The sequence below is a fragment of the Lampris incognitus genome, chromosome 1 (genome assembly GCF_029633865.1).
Source record: "Lampris incognitus isolate fLamInc1 chromosome 1, fLamInc1.hap2, whole genome shotgun sequence".
Taxonomy (NCBI): Eukaryota; Metazoa; Chordata; class Actinopteri; order Lampriformes; family Lampridae; genus Lampris; species Lampris incognitus.
The window spans coordinates 106,173,353-106,195,610 of record NC_079211.1 but is presented as its reverse complement, the minus strand read 5'-3'; the positions used below and the strand labels follow the sequence as shown (position 1 = coordinate 106,195,610).

The following is a 22,258-nucleotide window of genomic DNA, read 5'->3' as shown; positions in this document are numbered from 1 at the left end:
GAGGACTTCTACCTGAGAGTCAGTGTGAATTCAAAGAACACGGGACCATAGACATGGTGTTTGCTGCCCGCCAGCTTCAAGAAAAATGCCAGGAAAAAATGCCAGTGCCTGTACTCCACTTTTGTCGATCTGACCAAGGCCTTTGATACTGTCTGCAGAGACAGCCTTTAGAGAATCATGGCAAAATACGGATGTCCAAAAAAGTTAATCACCATCGTACGAAAGCTACACGATGGCATGCTAGCCAGAGTCCATTCCGTCTCTACTGGAGTAAAGTAAGGTTGTGTCCTTGCCCCAACCTTGTTCAGCCTTATGTTCTCAGCCATGCTGTCAGATGCCTTCAGAGAGGAGGACGCTGGCATTGTTGTCAATTACCGTTTTGATGGCTCTCTCTTCAACCTTCAGCGGCTTAAAGCAAAAACCTTAGTTAAAACGGCAACCATCAATGATCTTCTGTTTGCCGATGACTGCGCCCTCAACGCCACTTCCGAAGCTGACATGCAATATAGTGTCAGTAAGTTCTCAGAGGCTTGCAACAACTTCGGCCTCACCATCCATCCATCCATCCATTATCCAAACCACTTATCCTGCTGTCAGGGTCGCGGGGATGCTGGAACCTATCCCAGCAGTCATCAACATAAAAAAGACTGAAGTACTACATCAGCCAGCTCCACGCAAGCCATACAATGTACCCAACATCGCCATCAATGGACATCAATTAAATGCAGCTGACAAACTCACTTACCTGAGCAGTTCTCTCTCCAGATATGTCACCATTGACGAAGAGGTGAGCGCACGACTTGCTAAAGCAAGTACTACTATTGGCAGACTCCACAAGAATGTGTGGAACAGGAGAGGCATCACCTAGGAGACAAAAATTAAAGTGTATCGGACCATAGTTCTCCCCACACTGCTTTACGGCTGCGAAACATGGACAGTTTACAAACGCCATGCAAAAACACTTAACCACTTTCACACCCCATGCCTCAGAAAACTTTTTGGTATAAAGTGGGACGACAAGATCACTGACACAGAGGTCCTCACTCGCTCAAGACTGTCGAGTATACACACCATCCCCATGCAATCACAGCTTCGTTGGGCAGGCCACGTATCTCACAAAGCATCAACAGAATTCTCCCCACCTCATCTGCACTCTTTCATATGCATTTGAATTGTACTTGCTTATTAATAAATGTTTTGCTGTAACTTCCATAATGACCTATTTATGCATGACATCACTAAAAAAGAGACAAAAAACAAAGAATCTCTAAACATACATATAAAAAGCTACGAAAATGCGTCTGCAAAGCCAGACGCCTGAACTGCAGTCAGTGACTCTCTAACTTGAAGCCGCGATAAACAGTGCCCTGCCCACCCCGCTCACCCCGCTTCTGCGTTCGTGTCCCACATCCGGGAACGCGGACAATACATCCGCCTCTCTGTCTAACACAGGCGTGACGCGTGTTCATACCATTAGTGACCAAGAGCGTGACATTTTGAACTTTGGCAATTATTTACACATTAGACCGAACTAGTCTATACGAAAGTAAATAAATAAAATAAACTGTTAACCCAAGACAGACGTAGTAGGAACCAACATACTGTAACGTGCATGGATAAGTAGACACGCTGGCCGCTGGCTGGCAGGTCTGACCCTTTAGTCGAGCGGTTAGCGATGTCTCATGCGGTGCGGTTGATACGGGTTCGCTTCCCGGCCGCGGCAGTTCCTGTGGTTACGTTGTCCCCCGAATTCGCTACAATACTTTGCATGCGTACATACTTTGAATAGATAAAGATAGATTTGTATAGATAAAACTTACTCCACCTCTGAAATCTTACATTACATAATGGGAATCAGTGGCGTTATTATGTCGCTCAATATACTGACCTCACCGTGGTTTCTCTGTACTGAAAAGCAAAATCAACGTCCACGAAAAGCAGGTAATTTAAAGTGTCCACATTCAGGAGGGGTGAGGCGCAAAACGCCGTTAACCCAAAGCAAAGGAACCCCAGGTTATCCCAGGGAGCGAATATAGGCCAGGGCCTTTTTATGGTCATCAAATCGGTGAGGACCCTGCGCTGATCTCACGGTGAGTACTGCTGGATAGTCGAGAGAAGATCTCATGTGTTTTTCATGGAGCATCTTCTTGCACTCGTTGAACTTTAAGCGCTTCTCATTAACCAGCTTGGAGTAGTCGGCGAAGACCGGTGCTCCTTCCAGGCAACGTTACCCAACTTGCGTGCAGCCTCTGCGATGCGGTTCACCTCAGGAACCTAGCGATGATGGGTCTCGCTGGCGAGGGTTGATTAGGTCATTAGGAAACGGACTTTTGCGTAATGCCCCAATCCTTTGTGCCCTGTCAATTTCCAGTCCCCTTGGGATGTCGATGCTCAAAATCTCAGGCAAAAATTGCCTAGGAATGACAGGGCATCGCCTTCCTCGCTGCCCTCTGGAAATCCGACGAAACGTAAATTATTCCCGGTTCTTAATGTCGTCCAGCTTTTGTCGGAGGGCCTCCACTTTTCTGTGGCTGTGGCTGGGGGGGTTAGCCTGCTGTCTTTCGTTAGCATCCTCCAGGAAGCATAGTCGGCTCTCGACTTGAGAAATGCGGTTGGTAATTTCAGCCAATTTGCTATCTGAAGCTCTTGTTGTCACCCATTTAGCCTCTAGCTTCTTGTTGTGGGCCTCGGACTTTTCCAAGATTAACGCAGTGAGTTTAGCAAACTCTTTGGCCACTTCACCGGAGATGGCGCTAGCAAACAGGTGCATCGGTGTTAGTGTGTTGCGAGGCGGCGATGCCCTCTGGTTAGCTTGGGTAGCGTTAGCCGCTTCGTCAGCCTTCACCCCACCGGGGCCAGTTCTTGAGGGATTCGCGGAATTTCTCGTAGCGTTTGACAATGTTGCCAACCTTTTGCCCAATAAGTCAAAGAAATTTTTCTCTTTGTCAGTTTTCAAAGCTAATTATTTGCAGGGCGGGACACAGCTCTTCCCACGCAGCCATCCTCGTCAACCACGTCACGTGACCCCCAGCCTTTCCTTTGATAAGTACACTGCCTTTTTTCCACTTACGTAACATAGCTAAAATTCGATCTTTCCTGTCCATGGCTGAAGCAGAGACTGTAATAAATGCATTTATTTCATCCAGACTTGATTACTGTAATGTTCTATTCTCAGGTCTGCCACATGCTAGTACTAAAAGTCTTCAGATGGTTCAGAATGCTGCAGCTAGAATCCTAACTAAAACTAGACAATTTGGCCATATTACACCATTTCTTGCCTCCCTTCATTGGCTTCCCATTCATGTTAGATCAGACTTCAAGGTGCTTCTGCTGACTTATAAAATCCTAAATGGGCTTGCCCCATCTGATCCCCTTGAATCGTACATTCCATCTCGAGCTCTTCACTCTCAAAATACAGGGCTCCGTCCGCGGTGGCGTAGCGGTCTAAGCATCGGCTCTGTGTCGATGCAGTTGGCCACTGGGGACTGGGGTTCGCGCCCCGGTCTCGTCAGATCCGACTATGGCCGGACTCGACGAAGCAGCGATCATTGGCAACGCTGTCTTCGGGAGGGGGGCGGAGTCGGCTTGTGTTCGTCACGTGAATGCGTCTCTGTGTGTGTCGGAAAAACAGTGGTTCGGCTTGGAGTCGCCTTGTCACGAAAGTGGCGAGGCGGTCTCCTTCGAGACTGCCGGCCGGAGAGATGCAGTTGGCGAACGCACACAGTGCGAGGGTGGGTGTTTGAATTAAAATAGGGATCGATTGGCCACTAAATTGGGAGAAAAAAGGGAAAAATCAGAAATAAATTTATTTAAAAAAAAAATACAGGGCTCCTGTGTGTACCGAAAGTTAAAGAGAAGTCAGCTGGTGGCAGGGCCTTTCCCTATCGGGCCCCACTCTTGTGGAATAATCTGCCATCAGACAATCAGAGTCTTGAGTCCTTTAAATCCAAACTTAAAACTAACCTTTTTACCGTAGCCTACAATTAGTTGCCTTTAAGTTCAGTGCTTCACAACCTGTACTCCATGGCTGGTGTGTGTGTGAATGGTGTAATGTGAGTCTCCTTTGTGTGCACATGCAGTCTTTCCTCCTCCCAGGTCTCCATGGTGATGGTGGTCGTCACCTGAACACTGCTTGGCATCCCCCTCACCACAGGTTCTTTTTATATATCTTATAAATCCATATAATTTTGTTATCTTATTTCAATGTTATATACTTCTATCACTCAGATGTGTAACTAATGTTGCTTTTTTGGTCTACATGATGCTGGTCACATGGCATGGGTCCTGGGATGTTCTGATGGCGTCTGGACACTGCTTGGTATCTTCCTCATCATATTCTTCACATGTGTTATAATTCCATTATAATTCTGTTATTCTCTTTTAGTGTTGTATTCTGTAAATTGTGTAAACTCAACATCCATTGCCCGTTGTCCATCTTAGGATGAGAGATCCCTCCTCTGCTGCTCTCCCTGAGGTTTCTTCCTATTTTTGCTCCGTTAAAGGTTTTTAAAATTTTTTTAAGGGAGTTGTTCCTTATCTGATGCAAGGGTCTAAGGATAGGATGTTGTGTTGCTGTAAAGCCCCTTGAGGCAAATTTGTAATTTGTGATATTGGGCTATACAGATAAAATTGACTTGACTTGACATAGCTCACACACAACATATGATGTTTCTGAATTTGTCATCAATCTCATGATCCAGTCTTGAAGATCACCAAGAATCTGCCCTTATTTCCAGCTGAGTTCACAAATCCATAGTGAGTTTCTGAATATAACCATGCACAGTAAAGCCACAAGTGTCCTGGTGAGGACAGATAAGAGCTCCTCTTCCAAACATGGCGGCTGCCAACAATTGCTGACAGCGAGCAACATCTTACCGACTTCCTTGCCCTGTTCCCATGGCATTGCTGTCAGTTGTGAATCTCCTACAGTGAGTCTGTGGACGTTGGCTGTGCTGCCAACTGTAAACATGAGTAGTTTGCATTTCAACCCAAGCTGTGAGATAGCGGTGATGAGAGGCCGGTGTTATATTACTTTAGTGCGAAAGGCCTCATCCACAAGTCACTTCCCCAACAGTCCTTTCACACTCACATTCACTCGCGCGCACACACACACACACACACACACACACACACACACACACACACACACACACACACACACACACAGAATGTTTCAGCTGCATAAGAGTTACTGTGTCAGATGAACACAAAGGTGCCTGTCTTTCCCTCCTTACTTCCTATCTGAACAAGAATTCACAGAGATATTTGCATGCAAATACTTAATCCCTGAATTTACAACCATCATTTGACTTCTTTTTGGCTCAACACCCTTTTATTATAATTATTCTATTGCTTGTCTTTCCTGCATTTTGTTGAGGATACCATTTTCTGCGTTGCATTTTGTTGTCTGTTTCATGTCGTTGCTTGTCGTTTTATTCATTTTTTATTCATCCTCTGTTTGTAGTTGAACAGCCCTTCTCATTTGAGTTCTGTGTTTCATTAGTAAGCTAAAATCCGCTGCTTGTACCTTTATTTATACCCAGTTTACGCACGATTATTGAGTAGAACTCTGACAGCTATTGTTATGAGTTGTGTTTATGGAAGGGAGATAATTCACTTCCTCTTTGCAACTGCAGTCCCGTGCTTAGGTAGAGAGTTGAAAAAAAAACAAAACAAGGTGGGGTCTCTGCTACAACACATTACAGCAAATTCAGGGATGGGCTTATTAGCAGGGTTCTGCAGGAACATTTCAGTGAAATGCCCCTGCAGAACCCGTACCTGACATGATTTCGGGGACGGTCTCCGGTAGTGGTTATGGTTACACATAACAGGTTTCCATTAGCGGGTCATGAGCGAACGGGTGGTGCACATGTGTTTGCATGGCATAGGCAGTTTATGCAAATCAGCAGGACATGGAGTGACGTGCAGGCCGGTGGGGACGGTCAGTGTGGAAGTCAGACCTGTAGACCCTTGTCTCTCTTCCAGACAAATAATCCTTTTCAGCCGGGAGCAGAAATTAAACAACACCCTCATGACTTGAGCTGTGCAACTCGACATACATCATGACAATGGTAATGTACAGCTTTAAGGTATACAGTCATGTGTTAGCTGGTAGTGTGATGTTGATGACGTAGTCCTAAAGCCCACTTGAGTGAAATTGTCAGAAACACTGTTGTGTGGAAACAGAGGCGGCTGTTTGTGTTGGTGGATTTTAAGATACCCCCCCCCGGGCCTTTCAAGACATTTCATTTAGTTTAGAGCGTCCTTTGAGGTCTGTGACGCACGCGTTGCAGTCTGAATGCTGAAGCTGTTCTGTTGACTGTCGAACAGATCAGGGTTCAGACTCGCTAACTCATCGACACATTCACTTTCTCTATTGGCTAATACGAGTGGCAGCAGGGTTGAAGTGGTTGCTTTCCAGTTTTTGGTGTTTGCGTTGATGTTGTTATGAATTCACGGGACCGGGCCGAGTTACCGTTGACGGGTTTGGGCTCTTTTTGAGGGGCGGTAATGTGAACGAGCTTTTGAGCTCTGCGTTTGAGCAACAGAGCTGGGCTGCAACGTGAGGCAACATGTATTATCCGTTTGAGACGCCCACGTGAGACACAGAAAATCTAGAAACCTAAAAATTCAGATAAAAGGAAAAAAAAATACACACCTTAGATTAAAATTGGCAAATATTTATAAAAAAAAAGAAAAAGAAGTTGTATCTTTTATCTTTGTAAACAATATTTCCATTGGTAATTAGGTTTTTGTCTGGGTTTGGTCTGCAACAAGTGCTCCATGGATTGGCTCATTAGTTCATCCGTTGTTGTTTTTTTTGTTTTTTGTTTTGCATTGTTTTGTTAAGCGTCTCAGCCATTCACCATTCATTGCGTTGCATTGTACATGACAACAGACGGTCAGTAAGACAGGTATCCCCCCCCCCCGTTCGAGTTTCACATCACTGTTTAAGGTGGATTCACATTCACTTTTACTTCGCAACATGAACTTACAAATAGTGATGTGCATCGATAGCAGCAGTGATACAAATGGTGGTCACTACGTCTGTTTGTTTGAGTCTCACTTCACAGGTGCAGCTGTTGCATCCATGCAGCATCGCGGCTATGTCTCACCCATCCACCCATGGAAACGCCTGCACGACATGTATTGAGGGAATAATGACATGTTTTGAATGATTGCCCTGCTCTTTAGTGCGTCAGATAATGTTCATCGTCACGTCACCTTTTCGCTTTTGCTTCCTGGTGGTAATTTGAACTAATAACAATCACAATCCTTTACTGAGAAGCTGTTGACTGAAATTCCCCTTTACAGGGACGTGACATCATAGGAGGCGACTTCACACTGTGTGGCTCGCACAGGCCGGACCTTTGCTACCGGCGACTGAACCGTGTGAAAAATCTGCTAGTTTTTTTTGTTTTTTACTGGGCTGAAGACATGTATCACACCACATCTTCTCCCCCTACACCTGCTTACAACGAAGCAGACACACAATCTGACTGGCCTGATGCATAATGCATGTGTACGTTAATGTGCATGCATGTGTGTGTATGTGTGTGTATGTGTGTGTCCATCCATGCGTGCTTATCTGCAGTTGAGGAGGAAAGAAAAAAATCTCAACAACTTTTTAACCCCCCCTCCGTCCCCCTCCCCCGCCGCTCCGCCCGCGGTCATTTACATCCTGTACTTCCTCTAACGGCCGGCTTCGTTGACGCCGGGCCCTGTGGGAAAACAAGAGATAGCGGCACTTCCTCATTTCGCTTGTCAGGTGTGTTTATCTGCTGTGGCCCTGTTGTGTAATGAGGCCTCGGCCGTGTCCCTACGGACGCCACCAAAAACCTTCCCTGGCTTTCACAAAATCAACTGACCAAACACTGGGTAAGACCAAGCATTTGAACCAGAGGGATCAAACAGAGGAAACCACCAGGTGAAACGGTACGAGCTGTGGTGAAAGACAAAATGATGACTAGATGACAGATTAGGCAGCAACACCGGAAATAAAAGCCAGGAGTTAGAGAGAGGCACTGAGTTACAGGTACATTTTAATAGGTGATTTAAAAGGCGATACTGACTGCCAGCCTTGGTCCGCAGTTGTCAGTCAGTGGACCTTTTGTACGCCAGCGCAACAGGGCTCACATAACTAGACTGTGTGGGGTAACTGTAAATGGAGCACTGCCTCTGCATGCTGTTGCTGTATTCAGCTCAATATTCAACATGACTCAACGTTAACATGAGCAGAACTGACTCGCTGAGATAAAACCTTGGCAAGGCCCCGGCAGGTTATCGTGACAGTGATGCCACTCACCACACATGAGCAGCAGCTTTTCAGCTTATCTGCCGGCAGCATCAGGCTCCAATAGAAAGCTCTGTTGTCTGAGAGCGTGACCTTCACCGCAAAGCAGCCACCGAGACTGCTCCAGTAATGATGGGATCAGTAATGTTTACCAACTGTCCATGTCACAGCTGATAAACCAGACATGCTCCTACCATCTGTGAGAGAGGGGGGGGGGGAAGAAAGAGAGAGGGATCTTCATCATCCTCACCATTCAGGAGGCTTATTCTGCCTGAGATGTCACATAGAGATTAAATGTCAGAGCATCTCTGTGTGTCTGTCCATTCTCTCTCTCTCTCTCTCTCTCTCTCTCTCTCTCTCTCTCTCTCTCTCTCTCTCTCTCTCTCTCTCTCTCTCTCTCTCTGTTTATGCATATCCTAAATGATAAACTGAGGTTTCTGTGTTTTTCAGAGCTTCTTTGGAAAACTGAAGAATCTGTAAGTATTAGCAACAATGGTCAACCCTAATTCCTTCTGCCATTTATGCACAGCTCAAAAGATTAAACTGTAAATGTTTATCCACAAAGTGATGTCCAATCAACTTAGCAGTGTTTTTGTTGTTGTTGTTGTTATTATTCAAACAGTACAAAGGCTGAGATGGAGAGCATAGGAGATAAGTATAGGAGACAAAGGAAAGAAGGTGCTTGGTAGGATTTGGTCCCAGGCCACCAGTGAGCACAGAGACAGCAGACACGAGGCTGCTCCACTATCTGTGCTCAAAACTACACTACAACTACAACAACAACTTACATTTATGTAGTGCCTTTCAAGGGACCCAATGATGCTTTACACATAGTGGGGCAGACAAAACAAATAAAACAAGAGCAGAAAATAAAAATAGCAAAGATTGCCGGGGATGATAGAAGTGACTAGAGTGACTCAAGTGACTACAGTGACTAGACTGACTAGACCAGGGGTGGCTAACCATGTGCCATGGAGAGCCATGTGTATGCAGGTTTTCATTCCAGCCGTACTCCACACCAGGTGATTTCACTGATTAGCAACCCTTCAACCAAAGAGGAAGATTGTACTCTAGTCACTCGAGTGACTCGAGTGACTAGACTGGCTAAAGTGACTACACTTACGAGAGTGACTAGACTAACTAGAGTGACTATAATGACTACACTGATGAGAGTGACTTGACTAACTAGAGTGACTCGAGTGGCTAGACTGACTAGAGTGACTACACTGACGAGAGTGACTAGACTAACTAGAGTGACTATAATTGCTAAAGTGATTAGAGACCATAGACCTGCCGGGAGAGAGGTCCAAATGGTGGGGGCTGCCACACTGGGCCTCTGTCCCTGAAGGTGCTCAGTCTGATGTGGGGGATGGAGAGCAGGCCCGTGTCTGCAGACCGTAGATTCTGGGGGAGGAAAATAAAGGCGGAGGTCTGATAGGTACTGGGGGGCAAGGGCATGGAGGGATTTGTAGGTGAGAAGGAGAATTTTATAGGAAATGTGGGACTAGACATCAGTTTGTTGTGCATTGGTGGTACATAAAGTGGTGAGCATAGCTGCCTTTCAAGCAGTTGAGCCGGGTTCAATTCCCAGCCAATGCAAAGGACCGCTCTTTCCTGAAAAACGGGTGATACAGCCATTTCAATTAGGCAGTAGATCGATCAATCAATCAATCAAGTTGCATTTGATATAGCGCTTTTCTAGCTGCAACAGCCACTCAAAACACTTTACAAATAATACATATTCAGGACTTCAAATCACAGTTACCGATGGTTAGGTGTGGAGTGCCCCAGGGCTCAGTGTTGGGACCATTGTTGTTGATATTGTACATAAACAATATATGTAAAGTGTCAGAAACCCTGAAAACCATTAGATGACTCTGTTCAAGAGGCAACAGCTTGTGTTGGAGTACCCACGATAACACCTGTTTTATAAAAGCATTTCATTATGAGGATAAGTATAAACTTGCTTTCATATATGACAAATGAACTTGAAAACCTTAAAAGAAATCAAAAGAACACCTTTGTAGATGACTTCATTCATGTGATAATATATTTCATTCAGTCGTCGTCATTAGCCTTTCGGCTATAGCCGACGCATGGGGGAAAAAGACAAAAGAAAGAAAGAAGAATGCGAAAGTGTCAGTAGAAATCTTCAGTATGCAACTGACCGTGTCACTTCTTTCATTCAGACACAGCGGACCTCCAGCACCACCTAGAAGGATAGGTGAGTTTCAGACCATGACCTGTTGACAAAAGAAATACTGTTTGTGTTATTTGTACTGGATTCTGAGCCTCTGGTTTCTATTTTCTATCACCTCACTTTCTCATTCTCTCTCTCTCTCTCTCCTCTTTCACGCTCTCTCTCTCTCTCTCTCTCTCACACACACACACACACACACACACACACACACACACACACACACACACACACACACACACACACACACACTCCTTCTCCTGCTGGATCAGATAATAATGCTGGTTATGGCTGGCCAGAGGATGAGTTTGTAAGTAGATTGCCACTGGTTTTCATTTGATAAAATTGCATTAATGCCTGTTTTTTTTTCTGAGAGATGCACTTCTTATTTAAGATTATAACATTTTGCATGTGCTCATGGCAGGATGAGGAGGACGGGGACATGTATGAGGCTCCTCCATGTGAGCGTCCTCCTGTAAAAGTCCCACCCAGACATGTGGAAGAGAATGTTTATTTGGGTAAAAAAACAAAAATGTATTATGTTGGTCTTTTCTTGCTTTTTTTTTTTTTTACAAATATTAAACCAAATATGAGGTTTGAGAGGATTACATGAGCATAGAAAACTGTCCTCCTTGCCACTTTTAATTCAATTCAGTTCAATTCAATTTAAAACTTTATTGCAGACTCAGGGTCCATAAAAAACAAAGAAGGTAATGGGAAAAAAACAAAAGAAGAAAGAATAAAGCAATAAAAGATAAGAACCATAGGTAAAAGTTATACCCTAGACAATACATAAAGTAAACACAATAAGATAACACAAAAGGAACAAATCAGTGCCTTATAAGAAGGCAGCTGTACCAGTGGTCCCACTGCTGGGATTGGTAGCATGTGGCACTGAATCTTATATTAGTTAAACTCTTGATGAACTCTTTATATTAGTTAAACTCTTTAAGATTTGCTGTGAGTTTGTCATGAAATAACACATCTTTTTTTTTTTACCTGGAAATGAACCTATCTGACGATCTTCATCTCTGCAGAGAGGACATCCAACCCAGTTCTTCCTCAGAGGCAGGCGGCTCCTCCACCTAGGCCAGCCAAGATGACACCTATGGGAAAAGCCTCGGTACGTTTAACAATTTTCACGTTCTCTCGTTCAGCTTTCATCACTGACGCTTTTATCCAAAGCGACTTACTGGAGAGTCAGTGTATTTGTGTGCCCACCTACAGGCATCTTCTCATCATAGCCACAAGGTCTTGGCATTAATGCACATGGGTAGACCACCAATAGTGACATGAATAACAGCGGAGTCCAAATTAACATGACGATACCACAAATCCTTATTACCGTCATGCTTAGACACCATTTATGGATTAAATGAGGCCAGAATAGGAAAGTTTGTAGGTGTTCATTGAAGTGAGGTAAGTGAAATAAGAGGGGGTCCGTGGCCCTGATGGAGGATGAGAGTTAATTCCACCACTTTGGGGCCCAGGTGAGAGAAAGGTCTGCATGAAGACATCAGCCCTCCTGAGGTGGGCACAGATAGTAGACTAGGAGCGGACGTGTCCATTTGGGTTTGCAGGAAAGCGGGTGTCGTTTCTTGAATTGCCTGGGAGCACCTGGTAGTGAGACGACTGTCTGCCAGACAGGCGCACACAGCGGGTCTTTCATATTATTTTGTCCGCTTTATCACAAGGTCATTTTTCAGTGACGTCAGCCATTTGATTTAGAGGTCATTTGTAATGCCTGTAGGCATCTAGTTTGTCATGTTATTCTGAAATTTCAAATGAAATCATCTTGTTCTTCATACCCAGAAACAGCCACCTCAATATAATGGCGGCGAGTTCTACATTGATCCCAACAGCAAAAAACGTGAGTCTATCCCCATTAGTCCTTTTTTTTATAATGAAAACAGCATGCTTGTTTACACACACACATACACACACACACACACACACACACACACACACACACTGCTGTTGACTGTTGGGAAAACGGTCACTAAGTCCTTCAGATTTCTATCATTTCATTCATTGTCACTTTCATGTCATGTCATTCCCGTGCGGGAAGATGGCGGCGCAAACTCACATTTGCAGCAGCCTCACCCAGTACTGGTGTGGGAGGATGGTGGCGCAAACTTGCATTTGCGGCGGCCTTGCCCAGTGCCGTCCATGCAGTGTTTTTGCCCACGTCTGCGTCTAAGTTGTCTTCGTTTGATGGCTGGGAGAGCTGGCGCTGGATCGGCTGGGAGAGCTTGGTCTGCTGCGTCCTGTGGGCCCAGGGACCATGGTCCTGCCTGGAGCTGCACCTGAAGAGGGAGCACCGAGGGCGGTCTGACAGTACGTGGAAGGCTAAGCTAACTGCTAGCACATGCAGACCGGCAGTTCCAATAACACCGAGGGTGGTCTGGCACCTGGCGTTGACTGTGTTTTTGGTGTCATCGTGTGGAGTGTGGGGAAGTGTGTCGAGGGTGTCTGACTGGGATGAGATGGCATTGGCTCGGCTGGAGGAGCCTGGTCTGCTGCGTCCGGTGGGCCCAAGGACCATGGCCTTGCCCAGAGCTGTGCCCAAAGAGGAAACACTGAGGGCGGTCTGACAGGATGCAGAAGTGGGGCAGGCTAAGCTAACTGCTAGCCAATGCAGACCGGCAGTTCTGACAGTCATCCTGGCTGGCGTTCACTCTCTTGGAAAATATATTTTTTATTTTTTTGGATATGTTGGATATATGTGTTTTTGTAGTTTGGATATGTGTTCTTGTAAGTTGGATATGTGTTTTTGTCTTTGTGTTGCACTGCTGTGGGCTGGGGGAAACGACATTTGGTTCCTTTTCATGTGCGCAGGTGCATGAAATGAAATGACAAATAAATTTCCCTGATTCCTGATTCCTGGTGTGTTTTGTCCAACTGTCCCTGCTAGTGCTATCACCCTACAGCCCTGACAACAGCCCCAGCCCCCTACCACTTCATCAGTATTTCTTCTTTCACAGCCCCTGAGATAGATAGAAAGGAGAAGCCAGGGCGAAAGCCTGCTCCCAAGAGGATGGTTCCTCCTCCCACCCGCTCTGCCCCGGTACCTGCCCCCACCTCTCACTTTGAGGAAGGTAATCATCGCTAACAGTGACTCATACATCAAATGGCTGTGACTGTGATCTACGCTGATACATGACTGAGAAGAGAGTAAATCAGTTTAAGTATGTGTGTATGGATGGATGGATGGATCTATGTAGCAGAAGGGCTACTTGACAAAATGAAAGGCTGTGGCCCTGTTTTGTGATACAGCAGTGTGTTTTTGTCTACTGAAGTCCACTAAAAATAAATAAATAAATAAATAAATAAATAAATAAATCCTAAAAAACAAACGTCTAGCAACAACATCACCACTAGGGGCCTGTATAACACTATAAAAAGTACTCCTGAAGCTCACGATGGTTTCCTTTTGCCTTTCAGATGTATATTTGGATCCAAATGAAGACCAGGTGAGTGTGGCTAACAGTTAAGAGCACACAGCAAATATGTTCCACTACGCCACCATCAGGTGCAATAGTTTGTCTTTCTGCATCTCAGGGAGATAATGATGACTTGTATCTGGAACCGACGGAGGGTAAGTTTCCGGTTAAACATTGTTTTTTTACATGCCTGTTGCATAATATAGGGTGTCGTATTGATGTCACCTGATTTACATCATGCAAATTATGACCAGACGGTGCTAAGAGGAGAGCCGGCTAGATTAATTTCCAGATTACATATCTTCAGTTCCATTCAGTAAGATGAAAGTGAAAAATCTCTCTTACTACTGATTTAGCCTGCCCTCCTGCCCCTCGTGGGCCTATGAGGACATCTCTTCCACCCAAGATGGCAGAAGCCCCTTCTTCTGTGCCCATGTAAGTGGAGTATGCCTCAACTTCAGTCAAATCTGTGTTGAATAACACTATATTATGAGACCACAATACCAGTTAGAACCAACTTTTCTGGGAATATGCACTATTTAAAGGGTAGGTACGTATTCATTCATAGCCTGTCTCCTTTTACTTGCATAAAAAAAGGGCATGTGTGTAGAGCACTAGTTCTCAATCTGGGGGTCGGGACCCCTAAGGGGGTCACGAGATCATTTTTGGGGGTTGCCAGATGGTTGTGGAGAAAAAAATTAAATAACATATTTTAGTCAAATGTAAATGGTTTTTACATTACACTGCCTGTATCAGTGATATAATTTGCCTTAGAATACATTTTAATGCGTGTGTTTTTGAGAGTCAAAGTGTGTGTGCACATGAGGTGCCATAATTTCAATAAATCTAAACACAAATCAAAGCCAAAATCAAATTAGTTGTGTGAGCAAAGCAATGGTCTTGTGTGTGAGTTTGGTAGCTTTCATTTTTATATTACAGTAAACCCTGAACAATCTCCGGCAGACAGTTTATGAGCAATCACTGTGTTTGAATCAGGGTGTTGTGAGTTAAATGTCCCAGTGCTATGGCGGGGATGTCGCGAACACCAACCTGGTTATTCTTGGGGGGGGGGGGGTCGCAACTAAAGGATGAGAACCACTGACGTAGAGGACAGTGATGGAGGTGTCCATGTATAAAGGATATAAAGGGGTGTAGAAGTAGAGGACAGTGATGGTGGTGTCCATGTATAAAGGATATAAAGGGGTGTAGATGTAGAGGACAGTGATGGAGGTGTGGGTTAAACTGAAGATGTCAGTGTTGTAGTAGACATGGGGTTGACCATATTGTGTGTTTCCCCCTGTACATTAGGGAAATTTATAGCTCTTCTCCCTCAAAGCGGCTGTTTGATGTGCCTTGTTTCTTTGTTAGCTTTATCATGAGCACAATTAGTTCTACCATCCTAGGCCCATATCAGCATGTTTTCAACTCAAGAAATGCCAAAAGAAAAGGTTTATTACCCCACTGAACATCCTCTCTCCTTCTCCTAGCATGAAACCTCCAGTACCAAGAGCCAAGTCTGTGAGTATATCTATTCTCTGTCTCATCTCATCTCATCTCATCTCATCTCATCTAATCTAATACGATATAATCTAATATGATATAATATAATCTCTCATTTTAATTATTACAATCCAATATATTGTGCATGTAAAAGAAAACTCTGCGTGTTGGCATGTCACCCCAGGGTTATGAGTTTTATCCTATTCTAATGTAAGACATTCAGTTCAACTTCTTAGTTTGGCTCTGAACCTGTAATGACAGTAAAATATTTTGGTAGTTTACATTTTTTAATGAATCACTTTCTTTTCAGAGTTCATTCTTGCCTTATTTTAACGAAGTAAAAACAGGTAAAAAAAAAAAAAGAAATATTTGCAATAACCATTCCAAGTCCAAAAGTCCTGAATGGTGGCAGTGATAAGCAATGTATCTCTCCACAAAGCTCCTCCGCCAGATGTGAGACGCTCCACCTTTCCTGCTAAACTCCCTCCTCCAACGCCTGGTGTTAAGCCCCCCCTCCTGGCAAACATGAAGGAGAGTAAACCGAGGTAAAAGGAGGTGGCGGAAGGGACGGCAGTGGATCTTGAAGCAACTGTGGTCAACCATTTATTCATGGGAGGGAAGGGTGAAAGTCGGTGTTTGAGGGCAGGGCCGGGGATCTGCTGACAACTATTTTCTGAGGCTAACCTCATTAGAAAAATATACGGTTGTGCGTCAGTGTTTGAGTCAGCATTTGATTTTAGCCTTGATTTCTGCATTTCAGCCCGCCACCTCCTCCGATAGCGGACGCCAAGACAGCAGGTAGGTTTTAATGTCACAAAAGGGAATTTAAATCACCCCACTGCAAACACCTGGGGGTCAGTTTAGATTAACTCTGTAGTTTAGTCCCTGATGTTGTTTTTTTTTTGTGGAATTTTCCCACTTTTTCCCCCCAATTTTATCCGGCCATCTTCCCCACTCTTCCGAGCCGTCCCGGTCGCTGCTCCAACCCCTCTCCCGAGCCGGGGAGGGCTGCAGACTACCACATGTCTCCTCCGATACATGTGGAGTTGCCAGCTGCTTCTTGTCGCCTGACAATGAGGAGTTTCACCGGGGGGAGGTAGTGCCTGGGAGGATCACGCTACCCCCCCCCCCCCGAACAGGTGCCCTGACCAACCAGAGGAGGTGCTAGCGCAGCGACCAGGACACATACCCACATCCGGCTTCCCACCCGCAGACACAGCCAATTGTGTCTGTAGGGACGCCTGACCAAGCCCGAGGTAACGCGGGGATTTGAACCAGCAATCCTCGTGTTAGTAGGCAACGGAATAGACCACTATGCTTAATGCCCCTGATGTTGTCTCAATGGTAATGACACCAAAAAAAAAAAATACCCACAAAAGACTATGAGTCACCTGCAAGCTTAAAGGACTCTGTGTTGCCCCTTATCTCCCGCTATTGCTGCACCAGAGCGTTATCCAGCCCATCCTACTGTACTGTTCCACCTGCTTCGTTAACATGTTATCCGTTACTAACCGGGCCAAACTCCCATGTATAACCAACACCGCTGCCAGGATGATTGGTCTCCCCACAACCCAACCCTGCAGAGCGAAACAATAAGACCATTGCACACGCGCAACCTCAATAGAACAGGACATCACACACCCACTAGCTCACTACCTCTCTCTGCTGCCCCCTGGCTGCAGGTACAGACACTGAGGGGCCTGACCCTCCCTTAAACAGCAGGCCTGGCTGAACGGGCCTGCGTATGTACTGCTTGTCTGTCGTTGTATGTTGTTCCTGTGTGCTGCTGTCTGATGCGTATCTACAGCCTGTGGAAAGGAATTTCCCCTTGGGGACAATAAAGTCTAATGAGACACTTTTTGGCATCTGGCTTCGACTAAATGACTAAATGTAGAACTCTCAAACCCTTCATTTACATGTGGCCTTTTCTTTTCTCTCTCTACCTCATGTGTCTTCTACTGGCATGACAGCTCCCAAACAGGAAGCAAATGAGGTATGGCTTTCTTCACCTCTAAAAGAAAGAGTTATGGGTACCACTTTTTAAGTACTGTTATTTTCACAGTTAAGTTATGACCCGTTGCAGGTCAAAGAGTGGTTTGCTGGAGACTGCACGAGGAAGACGGCGGAGGACCTCCTGCTGAGAGTCAACAAGGTGAAAAGGCACACAGTGTTATGTGATTATATGAGGGCTTTGCTGACGCTCTGTCCTCATTTTACAGAGAGGCCCTGTCTCATTTCACGCTAAAATGAACCGCTAATGATACGGAAGTAATGTGGGCTCCAAACTGTTTTTATTTCCAACTAAGAGAGCCTATGGAAAGGGTGCGGTGCAGATAAGGAGTGCATTTATTATTCTGTGTGTGTGTGTGTGTGTGTGTGTGTGTGTGTGTGTGTGTGTGTGTGTGTGTGTGTGTGTGTGTTTGTGTGTGTGTGTGTGTGTGTGTTGGAGGATTTGAGGGTTGTGGCCTAAGGATCCAGCTGAAACAAGCACCCAAAACCCTCCGAGTCATCTACTATGTCAGAGCTGGCTCTCTGGGCTACAATGAAAGTATTATCTATATCTATCTATATATATATCTATATATCTATATATATATCTATATCTATATATAGATATAGATATATATATATTAACAGTTCGAAATACTCGAATTCCAACCCACTTTTGTCCACCTTTATCTTTGCTCTCCCCACCCTCCCCTTTCTTCCACGTTCCCTCACTGAAACCCCTCAACCTTCCTCCCACCTATGATGCTGACTTCCATGACCTTTCTGTTCATTCGCCTCCATCCGCCTCGCTGGTGTCTCATCCCGGGCCCCTTCCCCGCCGTAGGACGGCGCGTTCCTGATCCGGCACAGCTCCGTGCAGAACGGACGCCAGCCCTACACCCTGGCCGTGCTCTACAGGCAGAAGGTCTACAACATTCCCATACGCTTCCTGGAGGAGACGCAATGCTATGCCCTCGGAAAAGAGGGGAAGAAAAACGAGGAGGTGAGGATGAAGGCAGGTGAAATTAGAGAGAGGGGCGCCCGGGTAGCGTAGCGGTCTATTCTGTTGCCTACCAACACGGGATCGCCGGGTCGAATCCTCGTGTTGCCTCCAGCTTGGGTCAGGTGTCCCTACAGACAGTTGGCCGTGTCTGCGGGTGGGAAGTCGGGTGTGGGTATGTGTCCTGGTCGCTGCACTAGCGCCTCCTCTGGTCGGTCGGGGCGCCCCCGGATCGGCAGAGTGGGGGTGTAGCAGCAAAAAGAGCGGGGTAATTGGCCAGATACAAATTGGGGAGAATTGAAGAAAAAATAACAAAATTAGAGAGCGAGAGAGAGAGAGAGGTAGTAGAAGAAGAAGAAGCAAGAAGATTAAGAGGAACTATAACGAGGGGGGGTAATTGCAGCATACAGATGAATGGTTTGATGGAGAACAGAAGTGTGTAAAAAAAGCACTTCATGGGAACTGGGTGAGCTAAGCTATGATGCAGAAGACACATATTTGTAGAATGAAAACAGCCTAGTAAGCTTTCTTAACCATACACTTACCAGACTGGATTGAGGGTTGAGCGTCTGTCCTTTCACCTCCCTCTCTCTCTCTCTCTCTCTCTCTCTCTCTCTCTCTCTCTCTCTCTCTCTCTCTCTCTCTCTCTCTCTCTCTCTCAGATATTCAGCAGTCTGCAGGAGATCGTTTCTCACCACATGAGTAACCAGCTGCCTCTGATTGACAGCAAGAGTCAAGCCAAACACACTATGTACCTCACCCACCCCGCACGCCCTTAAAACTACACTACCCACCAGCCCCGTCCCTACCCAGCAGTCGGTGGCATTGCACTCACATGGTTATACTGTATGCAGATAATTCAGCAGTTTTCAGCTAGAGAGGGGGGGGGGGAACCCATTTGCGTCATCCTCCAAATTACAACTCTCTGAAATAATAGTCCCGGGATGAACGCAAAGTCTTCATTTTGCAATAAAATTTGCATTGGTAAAGCATAATTAAACAGAGTTCAGTAAAACTCAAAGGCGTTTTAATTCATTAAAAGACATATGTAGATGTAGGGGAGCCGCTTTCAACGTATGGTACACGAACGCTCACAGCAGTCACTCTGACAGGCCTTACTCCACATGGCATGAAGACAGTATTATCCCACAACTCGTAAAGCTGAGACATCATCATATGTGGTTTCAGGAAGGGTGTTTCTTTTTTTTTTTTCATTCTTCACAGCATTTTTTACATATAATTGCCTAACTTTGCCACGTAGGCAATCTTTTCGTCTGCTGAATAAGGACTTTGAGTCAACCTGGTGTGTGGCTAATCTCATGAGCTCTCCTATGTAAAGCTTGATCCATATGTGCCCACTTCTTTGTCTTTATTACTGCGGCCAACTGTATTGAACTAAGAGGGGGAAAAAATGATGTTGTTTTTTTTTTTGTGTTAATTCCCCATACTCATTTGGCTGTGTTGATTTTGTGAGTGTGTGAAGAGTATGATTCATGCTATGTAGTGTGATTTCTTATATCATGTAAATAGCACCACATCAGAATACCCCCGCTTTTCTTTTGGAGATGAATCCTTGTCAGTTGTTGCATGGGTTAAGACAATGTCTACTAATGTTGTTGTCACATGGCCGTGGTAATGAACAGAGGGGTTTGTAGCTGAAGCCAGGCTCAGAGCAAGTGTTGAAATTCCTGTTCGCAGCCTGTGACCATCAATTACACGAATGCAATGACCCAGATACTGCAACTGAGCCGAGCTCTCCAGCTGGGGCTTCTGTGGTATGTGGCATTAGTTTATGGTATACTGTGATTGATGATGCTTGATTTACCGTCACACCGCTTCATATCGCTTCCCCTCTCGGAGCAAAAACGACTTCAGAGTTAACAAAATGTCTGTTGTCAAATCATCACTTGGAAATGGGATCTTTTCAAGTGGCGAATGGAGGGTTTGCGGTTCGGGGTCAAACACAGGAGCTGAATGCAAATTGCCTGCCAGTGTCTGGTTAACATCGCGCAGGCTAGGCATCGTTCCAGTGCCAAACACACAAATCTGACAGAAAGTACACCAGCATCAAGGCTACTTGGAGGATTAGCTTAGCACACTGGACGGTGTCTTGTAGCCGTGCAGCCTTGCGCCCAGCGTGGATCACATTGTAGGTTGCAAGAATACCTGACAACATGGAGCTACATAGACGCCTGGTTGGAGGGAAGGGTTTGCATGTGCTGTGGATGACTACTGGAAACAATCTTCGTTGATCCAGAGTAATTCACCAAGGCAGACAGGCGCCTTATAGCTCTATACTGCAGTTGGCATAATACTGGCTGTCATGCTGATATATTCTCCAGCCCCGATCCCCAAACCCATTTCCACAAGCCCTTTTCCACAGTCACCTCAAAAAACTACCACCAGACTTTGGTTTGACTTCCATTAGGGCTCAGGTCCGTTCCATAACCCACAGTCTTTAAATAACAAATAGTATTTTCATGTTACTTAGGCCTAACGCTGCATTTCCTCCTGTAGCTGAATAATATCATTTGCAGTACATTCTTCAATGCATTTTGTTTTGATAGCAGTCTAAACAGACTGGAATTTACAGGTAATACAAATGTCCCAGGAAGTGTTTTTTTATGATATGTGTTTGAGTCTTGACTGTTATCGTACTACTACTTTTCTGTTGAATGATCAGGTTAATTTAATTTCATGCGAGATGAATTTATATTGTGTTTGTGTGGGTTTCCTCCGGGGGCTCCGGTTTCCTCCCATGGTCCAAAGACATGTAGGTCAGGTGAATCAGCCATATTAAATTTCCCCTAGATGTGAATGTGTGTGTGTTGGCCCGGTAATGGACTGGCAGCCTGTCCAGGGTGTCTCCCCGCCTGCTGCCCAATGACTGCTGGGATAGGCTCCAGTATCCCCGCGACCCTGAGTAAGGATAAGCAGTTTGGATAATGAATGAATTTATACTCCATATCATGGGTGCAACCTACCCTCAAAAAACCAAAAGGTCCAAAAAAGCCTTAACTAAAGTGCATTCAGCAAAACCAAAAAGCAGTTACCTTAGGAACAAAAGAAGTTCATAGTCACTGTCTAATGATGATTTTGATCTGGAAATAGTCATTATTTTGTGATCTTTTGTCCAAATCACAAGTTTTAGTATGTCATAAATTATAGCATATTCGTTGGCATAGTAGGTTAAAGGTCAACTTGCATAAATTACCCAGTGCTGGGAATAAAAAGGTCCACTTTTAAGGGAACAAAATATCCATCTTTTAGAAGGCTAACCACAACCCTGCAAATATTTCATATCCTTGCTTGTTAATTTTGTCGGTTTAAAGGGCATCACTCATTAACATTGTATTTTTGTGTGTGTGTGTGTGTGTGTGTAAGTCTCATTCGTTGGAACACAAATTCCCATGAAAACCCGGTTTGTGAGGTCCACACACCAGCCATCTGCAAAACGTGTCCAGCAGCATCAGCTTAAACCGACTTCTCTTCCTTACAGTCCATAGACTGGACAGCCATGGCCATTTGATAACCCACACACAACATTTTGACACATTAAAATGGCACATGTGCAGTTTTATACGCCTGTATGTCCACAATACCATTCTTCCATTGAAACAGGACCGAAACAGTCTGAGGAGTATGTTTGATGGCATAAACGAATAATCGGTAGCCTGGTTCATTCGCCAACGTTTTTGAACAATAAAATGTTAAACTTTGAGGATGCCATTCAAGCTAAATATTCTGCTGAACGCCAGAGAAATGGAGGTGATGATGATGATGATGATGATATAGAAAACCGAATCGGACGAGAGATGGTTGGGAGATATGAGCGT

General features: G+C 45.1%; 1 protein-coding gene across 1 annotated transcript; it reads left to right on the top strand.

The window, feature by feature from the left end:
• Window positions 1-5,773: 5,773 nt before the first annotated feature.
• On the top strand, window positions 5,774-22,086 carry si:dkeyp-117b11.1 (B-cell linker protein). Its single transcript, XM_056284645.1, has 19 exons — window positions 5,774-6,071; window positions 8,744-8,769; window positions 10,483-10,517; window positions 10,763-10,800; window positions 10,915-11,008; window positions 11,528-11,613; window positions 12,303-12,360; window positions 13,475-13,588; window positions 13,935-13,963; window positions 14,052-14,088; window positions 14,290-14,368; window positions 15,421-15,451; window positions 15,744-15,780; window positions 15,873-15,978; window positions 16,194-16,231; window positions 17,404-17,426; window positions 17,517-17,585; window positions 18,267-18,425; window positions 19,085-22,086. The coding sequence occupies exons 1-19, from the start codon at window positions 6,063-6,065 to the stop codon at window positions 19,199-19,201; spliced, it is 1,185 nt and encodes a 394-aa protein (XP_056140620.1). The 5' UTR covers window positions 5,774-6,062; the 3' UTR covers window positions 19,202-22,086.
• The last annotated feature ends 172 nt before the right edge of the window (window positions 22,087-22,258 follow it).